Source organism: Apodemus sylvaticus, chromosome 1, assembly GCF_947179515.1.
Source record: "Apodemus sylvaticus chromosome 1, mApoSyl1.1, whole genome shotgun sequence".
NCBI lineage: Eukaryota > Metazoa > Chordata > Mammalia > Rodentia > Muridae > Apodemus > Apodemus sylvaticus.
In genome coordinates this window covers 3,180,453-3,202,256 of record NC_067472.1, presented here as the reverse complement: position 1 = coordinate 3,202,256, position 21,804 = coordinate 3,180,453, and the positions used below count along the sequence as shown (strand labels likewise).

Here is a 21,804-nt window from a genome sequence, read left to right as displayed (position 1 = left end):
GGCCCTTTGTCCTTTTCCATGGCTGAGGCTCTGAAGTTAAAGTGTTCATTAATTAGCCTATATTCCACCAGAAGTGTACAGCTATTTTTCACTATTTTTTTCCTTCAGTTGATGCTTTTTCAGTATTTACAGTCTTTCCTATGGTGTTAAAGATATGAAGGTAACCTAGCAACAGCACCAAGGAATGGACTCCCAAACCACAGATTGTTTTCTTAAGTTCCCCCACACTAAAAGCACTGTTTCCCAAAAATGTTTAGACATACTCAGATTCCACTGTTCTGGTTTCTATAACCAAGTTATTTAAATGAATTTGGATAAACTAAATCTCTTGGTTGTTACACTTAGAGCTAGAAAACAAAATAGCAAAGATATCCTTATCTGAGGTACCAATGATCAGTTATTTCTTAGCAACCATGATAGGAATTTTAGTATTTCTAATAAATTACTGCCATTTAAACCTGGAATTCATTTTGCAGTCTCTTGGTATATTTTAGCAAATTGACCTTTACATATATTTTGCATCTATTAAATTAAAATACATTTCAGTTGCCTAGAAATATGGTTGGACGATTCATAATATTTTTTCTATTAGTCTTGCAATATGACAAGGCTATTCTCTAAATATTTACATCATTGGATAATATCTATGTATTTATGCTAATTCTGACTTAACATTTTCAAAACTTAATCTGTTAAATTAAATGTAAGCTTTTAAAGTATCAGACCATAGATCATGTAACTTGGTACAAGTCAGAGAGCATGGCCAATCACATGATCGTGAACATTTTAATACCCTTTGCTTCCCACCTTGGCCACTTCCACCCTCATATAGAAAACTTCCAAAATATATCTATATGAGGATAATTTTAGACATGAGATTTATGTTGCTATAAAGGAGAAATCCTTTATAACCGCATAAAACTGTTGTAACTGGGAACTCGGTCTAAGTTTTACATAAAAGGGAGCATATTTTATCTTTAATGCCTCATTAAGCTTTCTGGAAATGGCAATATTCTAGAATATTCTAGGTGAATGGCTACATATGTCTATATTTCTTCAGAAATTCAAATAACTTCAGTGGAAAAATCATCTGAATAAATCATTTGTTCTAATAATTAAAGACATTTTTCTGTTATTGTTAGTCTTTTCTTCTATTTAATTTTGTCTTCATACAGAGATACTTTTTTGACAGCCATCTCCAACCTCTGATTCTTCAAATAATGGAGCACAAGCTGCTAGTGTAGGCTAAGGTGATAGCCTGTAGTCTCTCCAAAAGTCACTCTGTATTTAAGCCCAAAATCCGTATATATTTGTGTGTAAGTAGGAACTACAGATGTTTACATGTAGTTGTGCATCTGTGTGTGTTTGTGTGTGTGTGTTTGTCTTTACATGGTCCACTGGATACTATTGAGAACACAGACTCAGGAGACAGCTCCCTGAGTTGTGAGTGTGTGTGTGTGTGTGTCTGTCTGTCTGTCTGTCTGTACATGGCCCACAGGGCCATGGTTGAGAACACAGACTTGGGAGGCAGCTCTGTGAGTCCACATGCCATCCCTTTCACTTCTTCCCAGCTGTGGAGAGTTACTCATTCCTTTACTTCCTGGGAGACATGAACAAATATATTTTCATCCCAGATAGAGAATCAACAATGGCCCCCAAAGCAGTTCTACCCAAGCCTAGTTTAGTTGACCAATGAGTTTATTGGAGTTACCTACCCAGGGGAGCTGAGGTGGTCTGTGTCCTCCCTAAGCATCTGTTACTGCTTGTAACCTTGGGGAGAACCTTGTGAAAATTGTCTGTTTCAGGAGCTTCCTGAGGCTTGTAAGTCTCCCTTACTTTCTGAGACCTAATGCTTTCCCACTGGGCAAAAATGTTTTAATTTGGAGGGAATAGCTACAGAAGAACCCTCTTCAGTATTCTCAATCTTACAGGGTTCATATAAGACTAAATCAGGCAATATATGCAAAGCTGTGACACATTTAGTCCCTAGTAAAACATTAATGCAATACCCTCATTAGCAGTTTTTACATATTAATTTTATGTCTGTCCTTTTATTTATACAAGTGTATGATGGACAGTTATTACATATGTATTACATACAATTAAAGATATGCCCATGTGAGCTCTCACTTTAAAAGGGAGTTTTCTTAAGACAAATGCACAGAATCAAATAGCAGAGACGTGGTCATCGAGTCAGGGAGGGATAGACAAGAAGATGCAGGTCAGTGGCCGTGAATCTAGCTTGTTAAGGTGAGTGAATCTGGAGATGTGTTGTACAGCAGGAAGGCTGGATTTCATAATACTGCATTGTATACAGAAATTATGCTGAAAGTGTAGACTATGGAGTGATGGTAATCCGCTTGACTTCAGCAATAATGTCGCAGCTGTATTAAACATGCACACATAGAAGTAGTTTTAACACAGATATGTCAGTGGGGTATTTGGATTGGTGGTCCCTTACCTATATGTGGCTCATCACTACTGAAAGGCAGCCAAGGAGGGAAAGCAACCAGGATGTCTAGGTAACCAGGATGTCTAGGTAACCAGGATGTCTAGGTAACCAGGATGTCTAGGTAACCAGGATGTCTAGGTCTGCGATATGCCAGCAAGGCTATCACGGTGAAGTGTGCGGCTGGATTCACACATCTACAGGTTCAGGGATCCCTGTCAATTGGGATGCAGCTTTGCTCACTGAAGGGTAGAGGAAGTGCACAGGAGGCAGCCATGGCGCCATGTTGTCACCTATGCAAACTCACAGTGGGTTTTCTTTTCCAGGGTGCCCCTAAGCCAATAGCCATCGAACCCTGTGCTGGGAACAGAGCTGCTGTCCTGACTGTGTTTCTCTGTCTACCGAGAGGATCATCGGGCGCCCCGCCCCCTGGGCAGTCAGGTATGATGCTTGACCCAACAGTGGTAAGCAAACTTTTGACTAAGGAGGAAAAGAAAGAGTTATACTAAAATCTCTGTAAGGACCCTTACGGGACCTAATTCAGAACTTGGCAATGAAATTTTAGCATATAAGGAGTCACACAGATATGCACATTCTATAGGTTGGCATTTACTAGTGTTTGTGTGTTTGTATAGTGTGCTGTAACTTTACCTCATTGTTGTAAGGACACTTGCCATCATGGAAAGAACTCCTTGATGCTTGTGGCCAGTTTCTGTTTTCCGAGTACATGTGGCTTGTGGGAATTATGGCTATGATGAGAAATTTGCCACATGGATGTGGAACCAGTCCAGGGGCGTGATGTGTTTTGGGGACTGGGTGGCATCAGGAGACAGTAGCTGGATGCAAACATCCCTTAGTGGGATGTGTTCTTCCTCTCGCCTTATCAAGTAGAGTTGATAGGCTAGGCATTCTCTTTCCCAAGGATAAACAGTGATTCCTGTTCTGAGTCCCCCTTTCCTACCTGAAAAGCATATTTTAATTTGGGAGCTGATTATAAGTATGGTTTTGGGGTTTCCTCATCATCAGGATGGTGTGAGTCTAATCAGGAGTCAGATCAAACTGCACATTCGTGTCTCTGTATACATGTTATAATCCATCTACCCAAAATTACCTTTGTAATACTTTTATTGTCTTTTCTGGTCAGCTCTTGATAGAAGGAGTGTTTTTGAGAGCAAGGGCTAGCTATTCTAGATTTTTCTCCTCGGTTCCTTTGATACACAAAATAAAGTGCCTGAGTCCTGGCACCTTCTCCTTCACTGTGATGGACAATGAACCTGCCTCCTAGTTATGTTCTTCCCTCACTTCCCACTGAACTTTGACCTTGCCATGATTTGTATTGCCCCTCCCCCAAAATGGGAAATATGCAACCTTACATCCTTTAAGCTCTAAATATCCATGCTGCAACCCCCACACACACAGTTTCCCACTCCTCATTTACAGTGCTTGCAATATTTGCTGCAAGAATTTCTATCCAAAGTTCAGCAGTAAGTGTTTATTCAAAGAAGAAAGCCACCCACACCTTCCTGAACGCAGGGTGGGTGTCTTTGTTTCTTTTAGCACTGCCCAGGTGAATAGCATGCAGAATGGAGAAGCTGAGCACTGGTCAGATGAGACCGATAATTATAGGAACTGTGCCCAGCTAATGGAAACATTGTTTTAAAGCTGGGATGAGTTCCAAAACAAATACTCTGCTAATGAAAACAAGCCAATGTTCCCCTTGATCCTTGACCAGAGGACTCACTGACAGGAGAAAGTAGAGCATCCTCAGTATTCTGACCCTTTGACCTTTAGCTCTATCTGACTTAAGCCTAGCAGCTGTGTGGACTACCGCTACAGCCGTGCTCTCTGGAGGAGTGTTACAGTTCCTCCTGATAGTGCTGCTTCACCGTGTGGCTTACACAGTGCTCTCAGACTTTCACATTCGGGCTCCATGACAAGGCTGTGAACTGGTAACACAAAGCTCTGAGTGAGAGGAGTCGGGTGTAGAAAGCCCTGTGCTTCTACACACAAGAAAGAACTGGAGTGGGGGACGCAAGGGTACAGAGCAAAGAGAAAACTATTTATTACCACCAGCATTGCATCTGTGGTGGAGAGCGTATTTCTCTATAATCAACAGCCCGCAGCTGCATAACTGAAGCATTTGAATTGATGAAGACAATGTCTACAGGCCTGCCCTAGGTAGAGCGATGAAACACTGAGTGGTTTGCATACTTTCTCCACATCTTGGGAAGTGAATGATGTGGTGTGTGTCTCCATTGTGTAACCATTGTTGTGTATCCATTGTTGTGTCTCCGTGCATTATTCAAAACAACCCTGTTGCTTGTTTCTTTTTTTTTTTTTAAGTCTAATAAGTTTGCCCAGGTATTCTTACAGGAGCAGGAATATTCTTTGATTCTATCCTTCAATACACACTGTTACCTATTGACAGCGTCTGCTTTGAAATTTATGATCTGCTAATGATGGCTAGGGTGATGGTTGATTGACAGCTGTGAAGCAAGCAACGTAAAAAAAAAAAAAAAAAAAAAACAAAAAACATCAGCAGGGCACTCAGCGTGCCAGGAATACTGCTGTTCATTATAAAATTCAACTTTGCTACATCATTGATTATTTTTAATTGTAAAGTATTTGGAAATAATGAAATAACAATCTCTTGACTGTCTATAAAATGTGGCGTCTACAGGTTTCTGGTTCCTTCAGGACACAGTGACCCTTGCTGGTCCTCCTCTCTCTCATCCAGCACATTCGTGTTGAGGGTGGACCTTCTGCCCACATCCATTCTGAAGAGAGAGAGAGGGAGAGAGAGGGAGAGAGAGAGAGAGAGAGAGAGAGAGAGAACTTTCAGGCTTCTGACTCTTCCCTGATCCAGTCTGGATGACAGTTAAGGTCACCACTATATTGCTTCTTCCTCAGACTGCATGTTAGCACCTGACAGTGGACAGCCAGAAAGCCCAGTGGCCTTGTCCCGCAGGGCGACGTAGGTGAATCAAAACGTGCTTGCTCTCTACTAAAAACTGCTTCTGTAATATTTAACGAGTAGAGGTGGCCTTTCTTGTATCTGTCTTGAAAATGAGAACTGCCTTTGACCCTTCATCTAAACCTTCATCTCAGGTCAAAAGAAAACCTTGACATTTCCCCCTCGCTTGCTCAGGCGCTGAGCTCTTCCTCAGCGTTATTCGCTCACTTTTATTGGGTTTTTTGTTTGTTTTGTTTGTTTGTTTGGGGTTTGTTTTTGTTTTTCATACACAGTAATGGGTTTCACTGTGACATTTCTATGCAGCAGGATGTCACTGAACTTCCTTCTTATTTGTCCTCTTCTTGGTTGCCTCCCTACTCTACTCCTCTTGGCTCCCTTTCTCCCCCTCAAATCATTCCCCAACTTTCTCTTCTCATATTCATATATTCATATATATGCATATTCCATTTCATTCTCCTTTCTTGGCAGCACTGCTCTTTAGATTTTCTCCTAATCTACTCATCTTTTTAGGGTATGAATATGTGTGTCTCTGTATATGTGTATGTGTGTGTGTATGTATGTCTGTCTCTGTGTGGTGCTTAGATGTGTGTGTGAACATGTGTGCATATTTGTGTGTGTGTGTGTGAGTTTGTATGTTGTTTATATGTGTCTGTGAGTTTGTGTGGTGTTTATATGTGTTTGTGTGAATGTGTGTGTATGTTTGTGTGAACATGTGAGCAAGCATGTGTATGTATGTGAATGTGTGTAGTGCTTGTGTGTGTGAGTGTGTGTGTATGTTTATGTGTATGTGTGAGCTTGTATGTTGTCTGTGTGTGAGTTTGTGTGTGGTGTGTGAATGCGTGTGACTGTGTGTATATTTGTATATGTGTGTGTGTGTGTTTTGTACTTCTATATATAATATATTGAGGTACTCATGTGCAGTTTTCCTCCTAGGTGACTCAGAAGTAAGGCACAGGCACAAGATAACAAGTGGGTTTTTGTTTGTTTGTTTGTTTGTTTGTTTGTTTGTTATTGCTTGTTTCCTATGTCTGTAGAGCTGACATAATCAGGTGCCTTACTCACCCAGCAAATGTGCTGAGTCTTGTGTGTTTGCTGTGAGCGGTCCCTGCCAACCACACCGGGCTCTGAGGTCACTGTGAGGTCTTGGGTCACTGTGCTCTTTCCCTTCCTGCCTCAGAATTCCTGCAGAACTCAGGTTCCCATGAAGCAGCACTGCTGTGTGACACTAAACCAAGCTTGTCTCTGATGGCCCGGACAGCATTGTCCCCAAGCATTTTAGGGCCACACTAGGATGACATGTGGACAAAGTTAGTAGAGCTTTTCAGAAGCACAGATTGAAAAAGGATAATGGTCTCCACCTCTCTGATGGAAGAGTATAGATTCCACAGTTTATGGATTCTTCCTAATGAGACTCCTACAAACGCTCCTCGATGGATAAAAAATCCAGGGCCCCAAATGTCCACTGCTAAGAAGAAGCAGTCTGCATCAACTATGATGCAGACTCTTCCTTCAGAAGTCTGCCTCCATATCCTCACTCATAGACTGCTGATCAGTCTTCACACTCTCTACCAGAGGGACAGAAGTAAGAAGCAGGACTACGATATTATATTCAATATAAACACCCAGCATGTTAGTTACTTTTAGTCTCCAATCCAGTATTGCTCACAGCCAATATGTTAATCTGCACAAGGGAAGAAAAAGTATGGATCAATAAATGACAGAATTAGAGAGAACCCAGGAAGATGATTAAATAAGAACAAATGTCTGAGATTGGTGTTGTCTCTAGGAATGTTTGAAATGCAAATGACCCCAAACCCGCAATAGGAAAAGGTTCTGTCTTCTGTCCAGAGCTCTCAGGTCAGTGTGTATCCACGTGTGCTTTATATTCACTCGTATTTAAGAAGCATCCGCTGTGCGCTAGAGTTCCCACATTTGGAGAGACTGCAACCTTCATAGATATAAATATGACACAAATAATCGTGCAAATAAATCCATTGTTTTAAAAACATGTTAAGTGCAATGAACAGAAGGTATGGATGTGCATTCGAAGAGATGTCGGAATGCTGGGGTTAGTGTTTTCCATAGCAGTCGCATAGTGAGGGCTGTAGCCATCATGGTGCCTTTCCTCGGGTCTCACAGGCCACCACAGCCCCTGTAGTATTGGGCTGTTGGATATTCTTCCCCTCACCTCCTAGGCTTCCGGAAGTATTTGCTTCTCCTGGAGTTCTGCACCTTGACCTCTGTCAGGTTCCTACTTAGAGTGCGTGGAGAGGCCATGGCTCCAAACCTCCTCTGCCTGCCTGCCATTCGGGCTCCGTGAGTCCTTTACAGACAAGGTTTTCTGCTCCCCTGAGTGGCCTTAGCGAGTCTCTGGGGCCCTTTCCATCTAGGTAGGAAAGCTGTGTTCTGTTTCCCAGACCTGCAACCATAAATCCTCACCTGCTGAAGATCGGTCTCTCCCTGACTTCCCTGCTGCTTAGATGTAAAGTCAAAGTCACCTTTCTTTTCCCCTCGTCTGCCCATTCCTCAGATCTCCTCTGTGCTCCATGTCCTCTGTGCTTCCTGGATCCCTTTAGAGTGGTCTTGATCTCTCTCTCCGCTACTCCTCCCTCTCTCTCTCTCTCCCTCCCCCTGCTCTCTCTTAGATACTGAGATCCTACCCCACAACAGACAGAGCAGAACTCGCATTTCTTTTGGGGGGTGGTTGTATTTTTTCGAGACAGGGTTTTTCCATGTAGCCCTGGCTGTCCTGGAACTCACTCTGTAGACCAGGCTAGCCTCAAACTCAAAATTCTGCCTGTCTGCCTGCCTCTCCCTCCCAAGTGCTGGGATTGAAGGCACGCGCCACCACCGCCCCGCAGTCTTTCTATTCTTGGTTCCGCCATGCTTTTTTCCAAGCCTGGATTTCTGAGGAGGGAAAGGACCGCTGTACTCGTCACTCCTCACGGGCCCACGGACAGCTCGCAGTCTGTTGAAACATCCAGAGACAGAGTTCAGGGCCGCAGCCCTCGGGCGCATTAGCCCTTTACTTAACACTCGCAGCAGCCAGCAGCTGTACCCATGCGCACAGCAGCCTGAGTGAGCGGGCCTCCTGCAATCTCCTCCGCCTCTTAGACCTGTTGGTGCTGTAATTCTATCCCTGCCTGCCTGCTTGCTTGCTTTTTCCTCCTTTTATTTTTTTGAGGCATTTGATACATTTTTATGTATCCTGAGCTGGTCTCAAACTGGCCATCCCTCAGCATCCGTCTTCCACAGGCTGCAGTTACCCTGCAAAGCCACCACACCCGCCCCGTCCCTACTCTGTCCCTGCAATTATGAATATGTGGGTATAGTTTATCATCCTAACCATTGTCTCCCATACCTCGATGCCCTTTCCCTCTTCAGCTGCCTGTTTTCAAGATTCAGTTCAAATTTCTGCTCCACAAAGCCTTTGTAGTGCTGACCTGTATGAGCGCAGTCAGTGAAACTCTTTCTCTTCCACTCTGACCTGGCGGTCACATTGACCATAATGGACGTTCCTTTACCTGGTTCCTGGGCAGAAGCTGCCAGCACGAACCTGGCCTTACTATTTGCTTGATAAACATTTTACTGATGAGTAAAATCAATTAGTCATAACACGTAGAACTTCTCATCAATAGAAACCTGTTATACAAATGTAAGCCCATCATCTTAGTAGGTTAGGTTTTGTGCTGCATTGATTCCTGAAGCATTGAGGCTGCATATCTTGAGGAATAAAATTAAGCGGAGAACTGTACTTTTGATGGAGTATATCTGTTAAAAATTAGTTGCTTAGATTTAATATTCAATAAAATCAGAATATCAGTGAAGGTTGACACAAAACACTGAAGTAAGTTCTGTTATCTCTCACACTCCACCCATGAAGCCTGTCATAAAATTAAGATTTTAATTTTGATTTCTTCTGATGCTGATATTCTTAAAAAACGAGATTTAAATTTGAGATAGCACAACTGGGTTTAATACTTTATGTGTAAAATATATATATACTTGGATTTTGTGGAGTAAAGGTCCACATGTTAGTTTTTCTCAGAAGAGCCACACCTCGTCGGTGAACGTCACAACCAAAGCACCTGTTCTCAACACTGTCATTATCACACAGCTTGTCCAGAAGCTATTCTGTGGGCTCTATTTTTAAATAGTTATAACCCTAGAAGTTATACAGAATATGCCTCTGTCACCCGGGAGGACAGTGAGTTTGTGGAGGTTTGGACACTTGCCTACAGCCACACGGCAAATGCATGTGCAGCCAGAATTTAAGGTCAGACAAACTTCTGCTACAATGATGTTCTTCTGAATCTCATTTGGGATTACCTGAGGCTTTTCATAGACAGAGGGACAGCTCCTGAGCACAGTGCTAGCTTCTCTGTGGCCAGCGTCACTAGTCACTCGGCAGTGAGGTGCCCCACTCCTCCCAGCTGAGGTTTTAAATTTTATCTTTGTGTCATATTTAACAGAGAAGAATTGATTCATGTGTTAAAGAAACAAAGAAAAATACCAAGAAGAACTCTAGCAGACATGAAACATGCCTCCGAGTTTGGCTAACTTGACTCAGATGTTCTCAGGATAAGCAGTTCGAAACATTTCTCCTAACGGGGCAGAGCACCTCACACTGACGCGAGGCCCTTAGCTAACATACTTCCCTTTCCCTGTCCTTCCTCCTGCCCACCACCCCATTTTGGTAGTTCTGTCTATTGTTGATTGATAAACAATTGCTTTGGTCAAGGAGAAGGTGGGGGGTGGTAGGAGAACTCAGTAAATACTTACAAAGCCAGGGCAGGGATCACGATCTGTTCACAAGCAAACTGCTTCTGAAGTAAAATCAAGACAACACAATGTGTTGTCGGTAGTGTCCTGTCTCTAAATTAAATATAAAGAGTAAATCTGCTTCCCTCTGGACTCCTTATAAAAAGGACATGGTAGCCCATGGAAAACTGCAGTTGGAGGATTTGAAACAATCTAAGCAAAGCTTGCTGATTGGTAGCCGTGGGCGTATGCAACACCCAGACTAGATTAAACAGCAAGTGCACAGCGCTCAGTTGTGCAGGCTGGTAAGTCAAAATCCAGGTGTGGATGGACTTGGGGGCCTTGTCCTGGCTTCCAGCTGTCAGCTCTTTGCCGTATCCTCACAAATGGAGACAGCATGGGGTCTGCTGTCAAGTCTACCCTCAAAGCCTCATCTAACCTGTACTCTTACCCACAGCCCCCTTTTCCCTTGCCACTATTTAGAGATTAGGCCCGCCGCATACAAATTTGGTAAGGGTTGGAGGAAAGATATCAACACTCAGTCCTTCTGCATTAAACAAGGGTGGATGGCTAATCCTGATGGCAGAGGACTGTGGAGATTGAGAAATAGCCTTACCTGTTTCTACCTCACAGTTCGCAAGAGAAAAACTCACAATACCTACAAACAGGAGACATGTTTGTAGCTGAGCTGGGGCTACAAGAAAAGGTCTCTGAATCCCTCATGTGGAGAGGATTTGGCGCTTGCTAGTGTATATTTTACCATGGTAAAGATCTGTCTAGCCCAAAAAAGAATGATAATTCTCTTCTTAGCAATTCTCAACTATACAACACCTGCCACATAGAGCCCAGAAGTGTCAGGTAAAGGTGATAAAATGTGGGTCAGATCCAGGGAAATCCCTACGTAAACATTTTCCTAGGACCTACCTCAATGTAGTTGTTCCCCCAGGAATGAAATACTCAAAATTTCAACCAAAATTTCTAGTCATCTTTTAGTGGAATTAATTTCATGTGTGTGTGTGTGTCTGTGTGTGTGTGTGGTGTGTGTGTCTGTGTGTGTGTGTATGTGTGTGTACTATTTTACAATAAAATTTAAAATAAAAAAATGTAATCCAGTCTCAGATCCTTCTGTGTACTGTTCAGTAGTGTGCTACTGTCTGCCAGAGCTGTTATTAGTATGAGTGTGTGTTCCTGCTAATGACAGTCCTGAGGGAGGTCGAGGAGCAGCAGTAGAAATGTAATTCCACAAAAGGTAACCCTTGGCTATAATTACGTTAACTCCTTAAAGCCACAATGGTCTTTCTCAAAGGGCTTTTAAGGAAAAAGTTAATGACCCTCTGAGAAGTGAGTAATTTATCTCCATCTATCTGCCTTATAATTTGCAAATGAGCATAGGCCATGCAAATTGAGCAGACTTCCTTAATTGATGGGCAGCATGTCCTGAGCTGTCACGCACCAAAAGCACCAGTAAAACCTGAGGGAGACTGTTCATTCTTCCTAAAAGACTTAAACTGGTCCAGAATCCTCCCAGGAGGTGGCCTGAAGGGCCCTCCATAATCCCTGGGATTGTCTCTTAGAAACCCTGGGGAGTAAATGGATTCTTGTACCCTGAACCTGCTGTCTGATATTATTTCAGTTGAACCTTGGAGCCCCTAAAAGTCTAGCTGCAATGACCATCACTCGGTTCCATTTATCCAACAAGCCAGGCAAGGATCATCAAATCAATAACATGACTCTGCCATCTGGCTTTGCCTTGCTCCCCATCATAATGAAAAATGACTCCTTAAGTGTTCAGAGAGGTGATTAGCTCTGAAGGCAGAGCCATAATGGGAGAGGCTTAGTTACATTTGTATTCAAAACTTTACTGGTAAAATGGAAAGGAAACTGTGTCCATATTAATAGATACATAAAATGTATGAATGGGGTAATTTTGTATTACTCTATTTATGCATAATATTATGTAACTGCCTAAACACAGAGCTACGAAGGGCAACAGAATGACATCTGGCTCCACCAAGCGCCTGCTGTCACAGCTGCTGACCTGTCCGGACATCGCGGACAGACAGTTTCTGACAGACAGTTTCTCAAGACGTCCCCTGAAAGGCATGCTGCTCACTTCCGAGACAAAGTCATTTCATAGCTGCACAGTCCCTGCTGCAATTTGATCTTATTTCCTTTTGTTCTCTATCTTCATGTCCTTGTCTCTCCAGAAATAGAGAGCAGCTGATTGTAGTGCCTAGCTAACCTACCATGTGTCGCAGAGCGACTTCGGAATCCCCTCCAGCCTCAGCACAGCCCAGTTCTTGAGTCTGGCCTTCCATCTTTGCTCGGGCCCGCCTTCCTTTGGATTAGTTCTGACCCTCAGAGCTCTTCGAGCTTTCTAGATGTCATTGGCTCAAGACTCCAGGACTATGTTGAGACTTTGATGTTCTTCTTGTACAAGAAGAGGGACTTAGATCCTCTGATGTTTAAGCACATGCTGTCCTCAATGCCCTCCTTGATGGAATGTGCCAATATGATTATTTTAGAGAGGTTATGTGCCTCCTGGTGCTGGTTTCCGAAGAAACTTTTAAACACATAGACACACACACACACACACACACACACACACGGTATGAGTTTACCAAATTCCCCCTTTGCTTGGACCTGTCCCTGTGTACCTCTATTGCTTTCCACCAAGACACAATGTCATCTGGGGACCATGTCCTCATGGCGGTTCCTCCTCCAGAACCTTGTCTCCATCTTAGCCATCCACACACCACAGCTTCGATTTCTTTTCATTCACTGCTATAAAATTTTCATTATGCTGTCTTCACCGCACCCAGGCGAGAGAAGGGCAGTAACTCCCTCCTGTCATTATCCACTTGCTGGTAAACGATGCCCAAATCACACCAGAGGATCAATGCTCTGCTTAATCCTTTTCCTCCTCTGCCTTGCTCAGCTATGCCTGTGGGTGCTAAACTCCCAGGATCCAGCTCCTAAACTGGTTGTGAATTCATACTTTACATTGCACCTGGTCAAGTACTTGGCCTCTGGGCTTCACTACAAGAGTTCTAGATATTTCACATTTAAAAACTGAAGAAGGAGGAGGAGGAAGAGGGGCAGAAGGAGGAGAAGGACAAAGGAGAGGAGGAGGAACAGAAGGAGGAGGAGGAGGAGGAGGAGGAGGAGGAGGAGGAGGAGGAGGAGGAGGAGAAGAAGAAGAAGAAAAGATACTTCTTACTGTGTCCTAGTCTGGTCTCTGAAATAGAACTAAAACTTCATTGAGGTGAATGGATTCCTCTGTTTGTCCCACAAGTCTTGTTAGTCACTTGACTTGCAGTGTGGGCGATTTTCTTCTGTGCTTAAAACATTTCTTTGGGTTTCTCTTCATGCAGAAATATATGCTGTGATGGTCAGTCATCTATAAGCTCCTTGGTTTTCTTAAATTTTTAAAATATTTTTCCTAAAAATTCATGTTCCACAGACTCTTCTGTCACCTTAGGGTTTCAAGCAGGATCAGAGACCATTGTTCTTGTGTGTGTGTGTGTGTGTGTGTGTGTGTGTGTGGTGTATGCATGTGTGTGTGTGTGTGTGCATGCTTGTCTCTGTGTGAGTGTATCATAGAAATGAATCCAATACTTCCTGACATCTGAGCATCCATTTACAGCCTCTTCTGATTTTGCTTGACTGCTTAAACCCTGGATCTTTCATTGGGTGTTTGAAGACGATTTTACAAACACATTTGAATGTCTCTGTTTAAACATTATTTGCTATTGCCTTTGTTCGTGTATCTAAAACCAAGTCAGACTTCCTAAGCCTGTCTAATGCATAGTGCTAGACAGTCTATCCCCTCAGCAGGTCACTGCCCTCCTTGTCTTATGGCTTTTGACCTTGGCCAGCACTCCAGAATCATCCTGTGTTTTTAGGCCTTCAGGGTAAGTCCAGTCTTAGTAGGGAACGCCCAGACTCCGTCCTGGCTCACAAACCTGTCCATCTGAGCTTCTCCCCAATCGCCTCTTCCCATTCCCATTGAAAGCATCTCTTAGAAACCCCAACAGTTGCGAGGTTCTTTTTCTCACCTATCATGTTGGTGAAAATTAAAAAGGATGACTACATACTGCAGGTGAGACAACATCTGTCTGCACACGGAAGGGGATTTGTAGCACCTAACAAAACTGCACATGCAATCTAACTCGTGGGAATTTACCCCAAAACATACTTCCAGCAGTATGAAATAAAAATAAGCTGGCTACCTGTTTCAGCATTTTCCATAAACACAGCTATTAAATTCAACCTAGACAATGATGCATATGCAAATACCTGATCAAGGCACCATGCATCTGCAAGGAGACAGAGGAAGAGTTCTCTGAAAGAATAGGGAGGGATTTACAGGCCATATTTGTGACAGACACCAGGTGTTTAAAACTATAGCCAAGTGTGTTAATGGGGGAAGTAAAGAGCATAGACAGGAATGGTGGGTCGCTGACAGAGTTGAGGCAGGGAGGCCACTGTGAGCTTGAGGACCTCCTGGGTTACAGAGTGAGTTCCTGAACAACCTGAGTTACTGAGCAAGTCTCTGTTTCAAAAAGACAGAGAAAACATATGACGATCTAAGTTTGCCAAAGAGAATAACCAGAAAGAAAGGGCTAGCAAGATGGCCTATTCACTGCAAGTCCTTGCTGCACAAACTTGAAGATCTGACTCTGCAGCCCCAGCATCCATGCACAAAACCAGGCACAGGGCTTGTATTCACAACCACAGTTCTTTGGAAGCAGATGTAAGAGGCTCCTGGAGATCCCCTGTCCACTCAAGGCCAGCCTAACTCAAAGCTCAATGAAAGATCTAACCTAAAATAAATAAGGTGCAGACAAATCGAGAAAGACACCAAACATCGATCGATGTCTAGCCTATACACACACACACACACACACACACACACACACATGTAGGCCCTCACACATGCACATGTGTATACACACAAATTCCATACAAAGTTAACTGTTAAATGTATAACCAGTGTAGCCAAGGGAAAAAGCAAAGCAAATACAAAATGAGGAACATTTATTTTAAAAAATACTTAAAAATCTGTGGTCAGAGCTTTGCAAATGTGCCTTAGAGTGTGGTTAGTGAAGTTGTGAATCTCTGAGGTCTGATCAAGTGCCAAATGCCTTAGAGAATGGTCAGCAGGGGGTCCCACATCTCTGTGGTCTGATCACATGCCTGGCAAAACCCTGGGGAAGCTGGTTGAAAGGAAAGGGCCAGAGCTCTCCATGCTTCTGGAGAAGGTTACAGGATGTACTTATTTTCCCACTGAAATCACATTAGTTCTATTTCATGGTTCCTGGGTCAGCCCTCGAAAGCTTGCTTAGCCTAGAACCCTGTGTACATTTATCTGTTTATTGGCCAGTCCCGCTGTGTCCTAGAACATAAGCCATAGCCTCTGGCTGCGTTCCTCAGGGGAAGTTGTTTTGGGGAATATTTAAAAATGCACCATCCCAAGCTATCTCCAGCTATTCTCAGCCCTGGCAGAGACCGCCCATCTCACAGTTCTCTTGTGGCAGATTCTGCTCACATTCCCAGCCATCCACCCCTTTGTGGTTCGTGGTCCCAAATCCCAGGAACCCAGTAAAATCAAAACTCTAGAGGCTCGTAATTTAGGATTTATATCAGTAAATTCTCACCCCACAAACCACCCACACGATTTACTCAGAGCTAACTGATATTGATATAAGCTGGCCACCTAGATGAGACAAATTGTCCTGTAATTATCCGTCCCTTATAAGATATTCATAGCTACCTGTGGCTATTTAAAGCCACACGGAATCTGGATCATCTTTCTCTTCCTCCATTTTCCTTTCTTCCCTTTCTCTCTTCCTGTCCCTGTCCCTGAAACTCTTAGTTCCACCTCCCTTTTCCCTGTCCAATCACAGGCTTCTTGTCATATTAATATTTGAATTAATTGGGAGAAAATTCTGCCACAGAAGTTGTCCCAACCGGAAGCCGAAGAGACTGCTTTACTGGCTCTAAGGTCTTATTGTGAGAATGTGGGTTCATCAAGCTGCAGAGATGATTTTAAAGCCAGGTCTTGTGAGGGGCTGTCTTGTCTGTAGCCTGAGGAGACCCTTCTGGCTAGAGACTGAAAAGGGAGTGGCGCTCTGGTGCCTCTGCTCTCTGGTCCTCTGAAGTTTGTATCCTGCTTCTTAGACTGAATTGTTAGAATGTAACTAATTTTTATGAATAATTCTACCTTGCATCTTTAATCATTTTGGACAGATAAATCAGAAAGTATAAGAGGGAGGATCCTAAAAGCTTAAAACAACATTCTTACTGAATCATGATATGCTTACAAAGTAGGACCATATTCTTGATAATTTTTTTAAAAAGTGTTTAAAATAATTAAGCGTGCCAAACCATGCTATGACACCATGAAGCTCTTTCTTACTGGGTATCTATAAATAATGCAGATACAAGCACAGGGTATTGTTATGAGGACGGGCCTTCGACTGAACGCCATTTCTGTTGTGACTGACCTGATGTGGTATGAGTATCCAAATGGGAAAGGACTCTCACACAAAGCCCAGGACCACAAACCAACAGTGCCTGCCACCAAGTTCTTACTGTGAGATGGCCAAACAACTGTCTCCCACCTCTCACTGAATCTCAGCAGCAGCCCTGAAAGGTCGCCTTATATAGATTGGAAACATCGAGGTGCAAAATCTTACCAGCAGTTACCAACCTTGCAACAGAAAGAACCAGGATCTGTAGCTTTCTTGTTGCTTGTCTCTTTCTCTAAAGTTTATGTCTGCAGTCACTGTCCTCTGGCGCTGTTGCTGACCAGGAAGTAGTAAATAGGCCAGAGAACCAAGAGAGAAAATGGTGCTTACAGGAAATACGTTAGGCTTGTGTCTAATCTGCTCTGTTTTAGGATTCAAAATGACAGAGCAAACACGGAAAGCAGCAGGGATTTTTAAACGTGACTCAGAGATCAAACATGACTCTTTTTGTCACAGAACACTTCACACTCAAACCCAGCTGCTGGTGTGAGTCCCACACAGTCCTGTAATTGGTAAATTTGCATCGAGTTTGTCACTAGCAGAGTAGGAAGGCACAGGTGTCAGATCTAGGAAATCCGCAGAATTTCAGCCTTGTTCAGACTAATTGGTCCAATCGATAAAATGTTAATTAGCAAATAATTCCAAACCTTTAGCTTAGTAACTTTGATTGACATAACCCCCTTTCTTAAATCCCTATGTATTCACATGGTTTATATATATATATTTCCCTCTAAAAACACTATGAGTGTTAAATGTGAGAATTACCAGGAATTTGCACTGAAAATATCAGTTTGTTAAAATGTATCCAGTTGCTGCAGATCCTTAAAATCCGTGCTTCACATCCGGAGCACTCTGCCATTTTTCTATACCATCTTTAACCAGGCAGAAAGGCAGGAGACTGCATCAAAGCCTCCTTACAGGAAGAAGCCTGGATGCTTTCCCGGTGAGCTGGCCCTTGCTCTTCTCTTGCTGACTCAGCAGCATTAGCATAACAGCAGCAGACAAAGGAGAGTCATCTCCTTCAGACCCCTAGCTCATACTGCTCCCTTCTCCAATTTGAGACTGCCCGGCTTCTCACAGTAATAACTCCCAGGTCTTAATTTCCTTTCAGTATCTGGAATGTCGCCACTGTGCGATAAGGTGTCATATGCTAGAACGTTTGAGTTGGATTGGTTGCTGCCTTGGGAGGTTATACATACTTGAGTGGTTAGTATTTGGAGACGGAGGAAGACTCTGGACCCCCACCCACCCACCCACACCCCCCCCCCAGTCGACTCTCATCTGACTTTAGTGCCATTTCCCCATTAAAGTTCCCCTGCTGAGGTGACCAGTGATGACCACATTGTTAACGTGACACTTGATAAGCCCTTACTTTGCTCCATCACTAGAAGTCACTCTCTGTCTCTCTGACTAAATTCTGGGCAGCACAGAAGAAGCAAGGGCCAACTTTGGGCCACAGCAGTGCCTGTCAGTCAGACCCTCGGGGCTTTGGGAAATGAATGAATGAATGAGGCTAACTTTACACATGCAGAAGCATAAGCCTGGGGGGCAGGAGAAAGGCCACAATGATTTGCACAAGAACTTATGAGACAAAGGTCCTACCTACTTCTAGCCTAGAGGATTTCAGGTCACACAACGCTGTGACTGTCAGCTGGGGTAATTTATATAAAAACAGTCACAGAGATGATCTGATTCTCTGCCCATCTATAGTTGGCTGGGATTCTAGACTTCTACAGAAAAGAGCTAGGAGCCACTGTCAGTAAGAAACGTGTTCTCATGTGTGTGGCTGTGAGCACACGAGCGTGTGTGTGTGTGTGTGTGTGTGTGTGTGTGTGTGCGCGCGCGCGCGCGCATGCATGGAACTGGGAGGCTGCGTTTCTCTTCTGCACACTGCCACCTTCCTCTCGCAGTCACCACAGGAATCTGCCCGCTTTCCTGGAGGCTCATGGATATTTATACATTATTGGTTGATTTTCTGATGAAAACTTAATGTCTATTCCTCTAACATTTTTTGAAAAAAAAAAAAAGCAACAAGCATCTGAAATATCCAAGCAGCCTGGAAAATATCCACCAAAAAAGTCCTATTTCTTTCCAGGATTTCAGATATATTTAGTTTTCTTTTATGTAAGTGGCATCATTTTTAATGAAGTCCTATATTCTTCATTTTCAACAAATGTTATATAATGAGTCATTAAAAATTCTTCAGAAAAAAGTTTCAGAAACATAATTTTAATGACTGCATAATATTGCATTTTATGGATGTATCATAAATGTTTTAATTATTTTTTCTTCTTAGATATTTATGCTCTTCCCAGGCCTTTTGTTATAAATAATGCTGTTATGAATCCCCGAATAATCAAACTTCCTCTTCCTCTCAGACTCTTTACTTAGGCCACATCTCTAGCTCTGAAGTTAGGTTGTATGTATGCATGGTACATTGCTAGGGTTTCAATACTTAATGCTAAGTTACATTTCAAGAAAGTCTTAACAATTTGTTTGCAAACGGAGGCATTTTGAATGTCATGGAAGACAGTCAAAGCGTAGCCACAGTCCCTTTCAGTGAAGCTACTGTGGGACAGAAGGGTATGGTTCTTCTGCAATCACAAGCCAGTAAGTGGAGGCTGCAGACCAGACCCCAGGCAGAGGCCTAGATAAGAGGATGGGATGGCAGTCACCTGAGGCAAAGGCCAGGCCACACTGCAGCACACAGAGGACCTGGTAGCAATGTCTTCTGACACACATCAAGTGCTTCTAGAATGTGCAGTTTACCTATTAGGTAGCACATGGGTGTTCTGAGAGTGATCGCTGGCTCTCAGACCCCCACCTTCTTGGTGCATAGCTCCCTCATGTCTCCCCCACCCCGATCACTTGAGGAACCGTACTACAGGGCACAGACCATCACCCTCGTGTTTACGGTGACCTGGCCAGCCCATCTGATTTGATTACTGATCCTATCGTGGATATCTTTATACATGAGTCAAGCTTTTATGTAAGACAGTAAAATATTAAAATGCTTAAAAGCATAGGCTCTGGAGCCAGGCTGTCTGAGCTCAGTCTCTGGCTCTGCCATTCCGTGACTGCAGGATCTTGGGCAGGTTGCTAAACCTCTCTGGTTTTGTCTTCTCATCTGCAGAGTGGATAACACTAGTGATTTTCTCGAGACTTTCCATGCAGATGCACTAGAACTTACGTCAGGTCTGTAGTGAGTACAGTATAAGAATGACCTGGGTTTTTCTTTTTTCTTTTTTTGAAGTTACTAAAAATTAGATTCAGTGGAGGGGTGAGCATTGGTGGTTAGAATACCGAAAAGCAACTGCTGGAGCTTTGGAGATAAAAAGAAAATTGCTTCGATATGACCGGGTTCCCCAGAACAAACAGTTTAGTTATGACCTGGAAAAGTGTTGCTAGATGTGTGTGTGTGTGTGTGTGTGTGTGTGTGTGGTGTGTGAATATATATGTGTATGTGTGTATGTTTGTATGTGAATATATATGTGTATGTGTGTGTTTGTGAGTATATATATATATATATATATATATATATATATATATATATGTATGTGTGTATTTGTGTGTGAATATATGTTTCTAGAAGGAGATATATATTTTAGAATAATCATATATACTTATTAATATTATATATGTATGTATATATACTGGCCCTTCTAGAGCAATATCTTCTACTGAAGATGAGGGCCTTGGTATCTCTATTCCTTCAGAAATGCTCCTAACATTAGGAAAGAAGTGACTTGCATAGCCACCAATATTAAAAGCAATCTAATCCTGCATTCTGGCCACAGTGAGAAGTTTCCTACATTAACACTTAAAAACCATAGAATTTTTTCATAGTCTCACAACCCAGAAACAATAGTGACAATCATTGAAGGCTCATTTACCTTCTGAGCACCTCTTAAGACTTCAGCCTTTGTCCTGGGTTCAGTTACATTCTACCAAATGTCCCAAACCTTTTGGTGACTCAGACACCAAGAAGCTATCTGGAAAAAACAGGAAGCACTTGAGTAGTAGAAGTGGCCTTGGACCTCAGTGTCTGTTAAGTCTAGGCTTTTTGTAAATAATTGAAATTCATAATCTTCCAAGGGGCTTTAATTGAATATTTGGAAGTCTGTATAAAAATAATCAACTAAATCAGAGTGAGCACAGCTAGATTAAGCAGTGTAAGTCTTCAAGAGGAGCAGCCTAATTAAAGAGATGTATTGTCCTCCCTGGCTGCGGCCGTCCTTGTTGTTTTTAGTATTATGCCACTGGGAAATACAACTGTTTCTGAGCAAATAATTTAAACTCCCATGCTGGGGCTTAAGTGTGGTTCCCCTCCCCTTTCTCTTCCTGCTTGTTCAGGGATAAAGCCATGCGAATTCTTCAGACACCAATCAGATTTATCATCCTGTGCCTTTTGATGGCATCCATCTGTTTATCTGAGAAGCCATTAAAGACTTATTGAGTTACAGAGTATGGAGAAAATTGGCTTATCATCTATGGTTAAATCCAATCCTTGCATCTGCCATCTTTTCAGCATATGTGGTATATTCTGAAATTACCCTGAGTTGCAGACCCGAGGTACAAGAATACATTCGCTTCGTAGCCTTTTCATGCCATTTCTGGAGAATTTCTAATGCATGAGCAATTTGTGGTCCTGGAAAATGTTGACAGAAAGATGTCAGTGCTTTCTCTTGTTAAAAGTTCAAAATCTAATAGAGACCACGTCAGCTTGTAAGGTGCATTCGGAAATGGGCGCTGCTCAGTCCTGAGGTTTGTTAGTATTTAGACAAGCTCACTCCATGAAAAATTCAACTCTAGGTCACAAAAGGTAGAACTGTGTTAATCTGAAGATAAAGATACATTAATATCAAGCCAAGATTCAAACAGACAAAGTGATAGCTCATCACAAATGGAGTTAAATAAACACCAGCAGGTCAGCTGATAAGACAGAGCAGCCCCGTCTTGCTGAGGATGAGTTGCCTGGACTTGAGGGCTTATCTCACAAGTGGAGCAGCCAGAGCAATGCTAAAAGTCCTTTTCCTGAGCTGGCTGAGGAGGCAGCGCTGTGTGCCTAGAGCTAATTGAAATAAAGT

The 21,804-nt window shown here is 42.9% G+C and overlaps 1 protein-coding gene across 2 annotated transcripts in view; it reads left to right on the top strand.

The window, feature by feature from the left end:
* Window positions 1-21,804, top strand: part of Atrnl1 (attractin like 1) — a 531,270-nt gene that overhangs the window by 439,134 nt on the left and 70,332 nt on the right. For both annotated transcript variants that reach the window (XM_052182687.1, XM_052182678.1), the window contains one exon: window positions 2,776-2,890. In XM_052182687.1, the coding sequence (XP_052038647.1) occupies window positions 2,776-2,890 (115 nt within the window). The remainder of the gene's footprint in view (window positions 1-2,775; window positions 2,891-21,804) is intronic.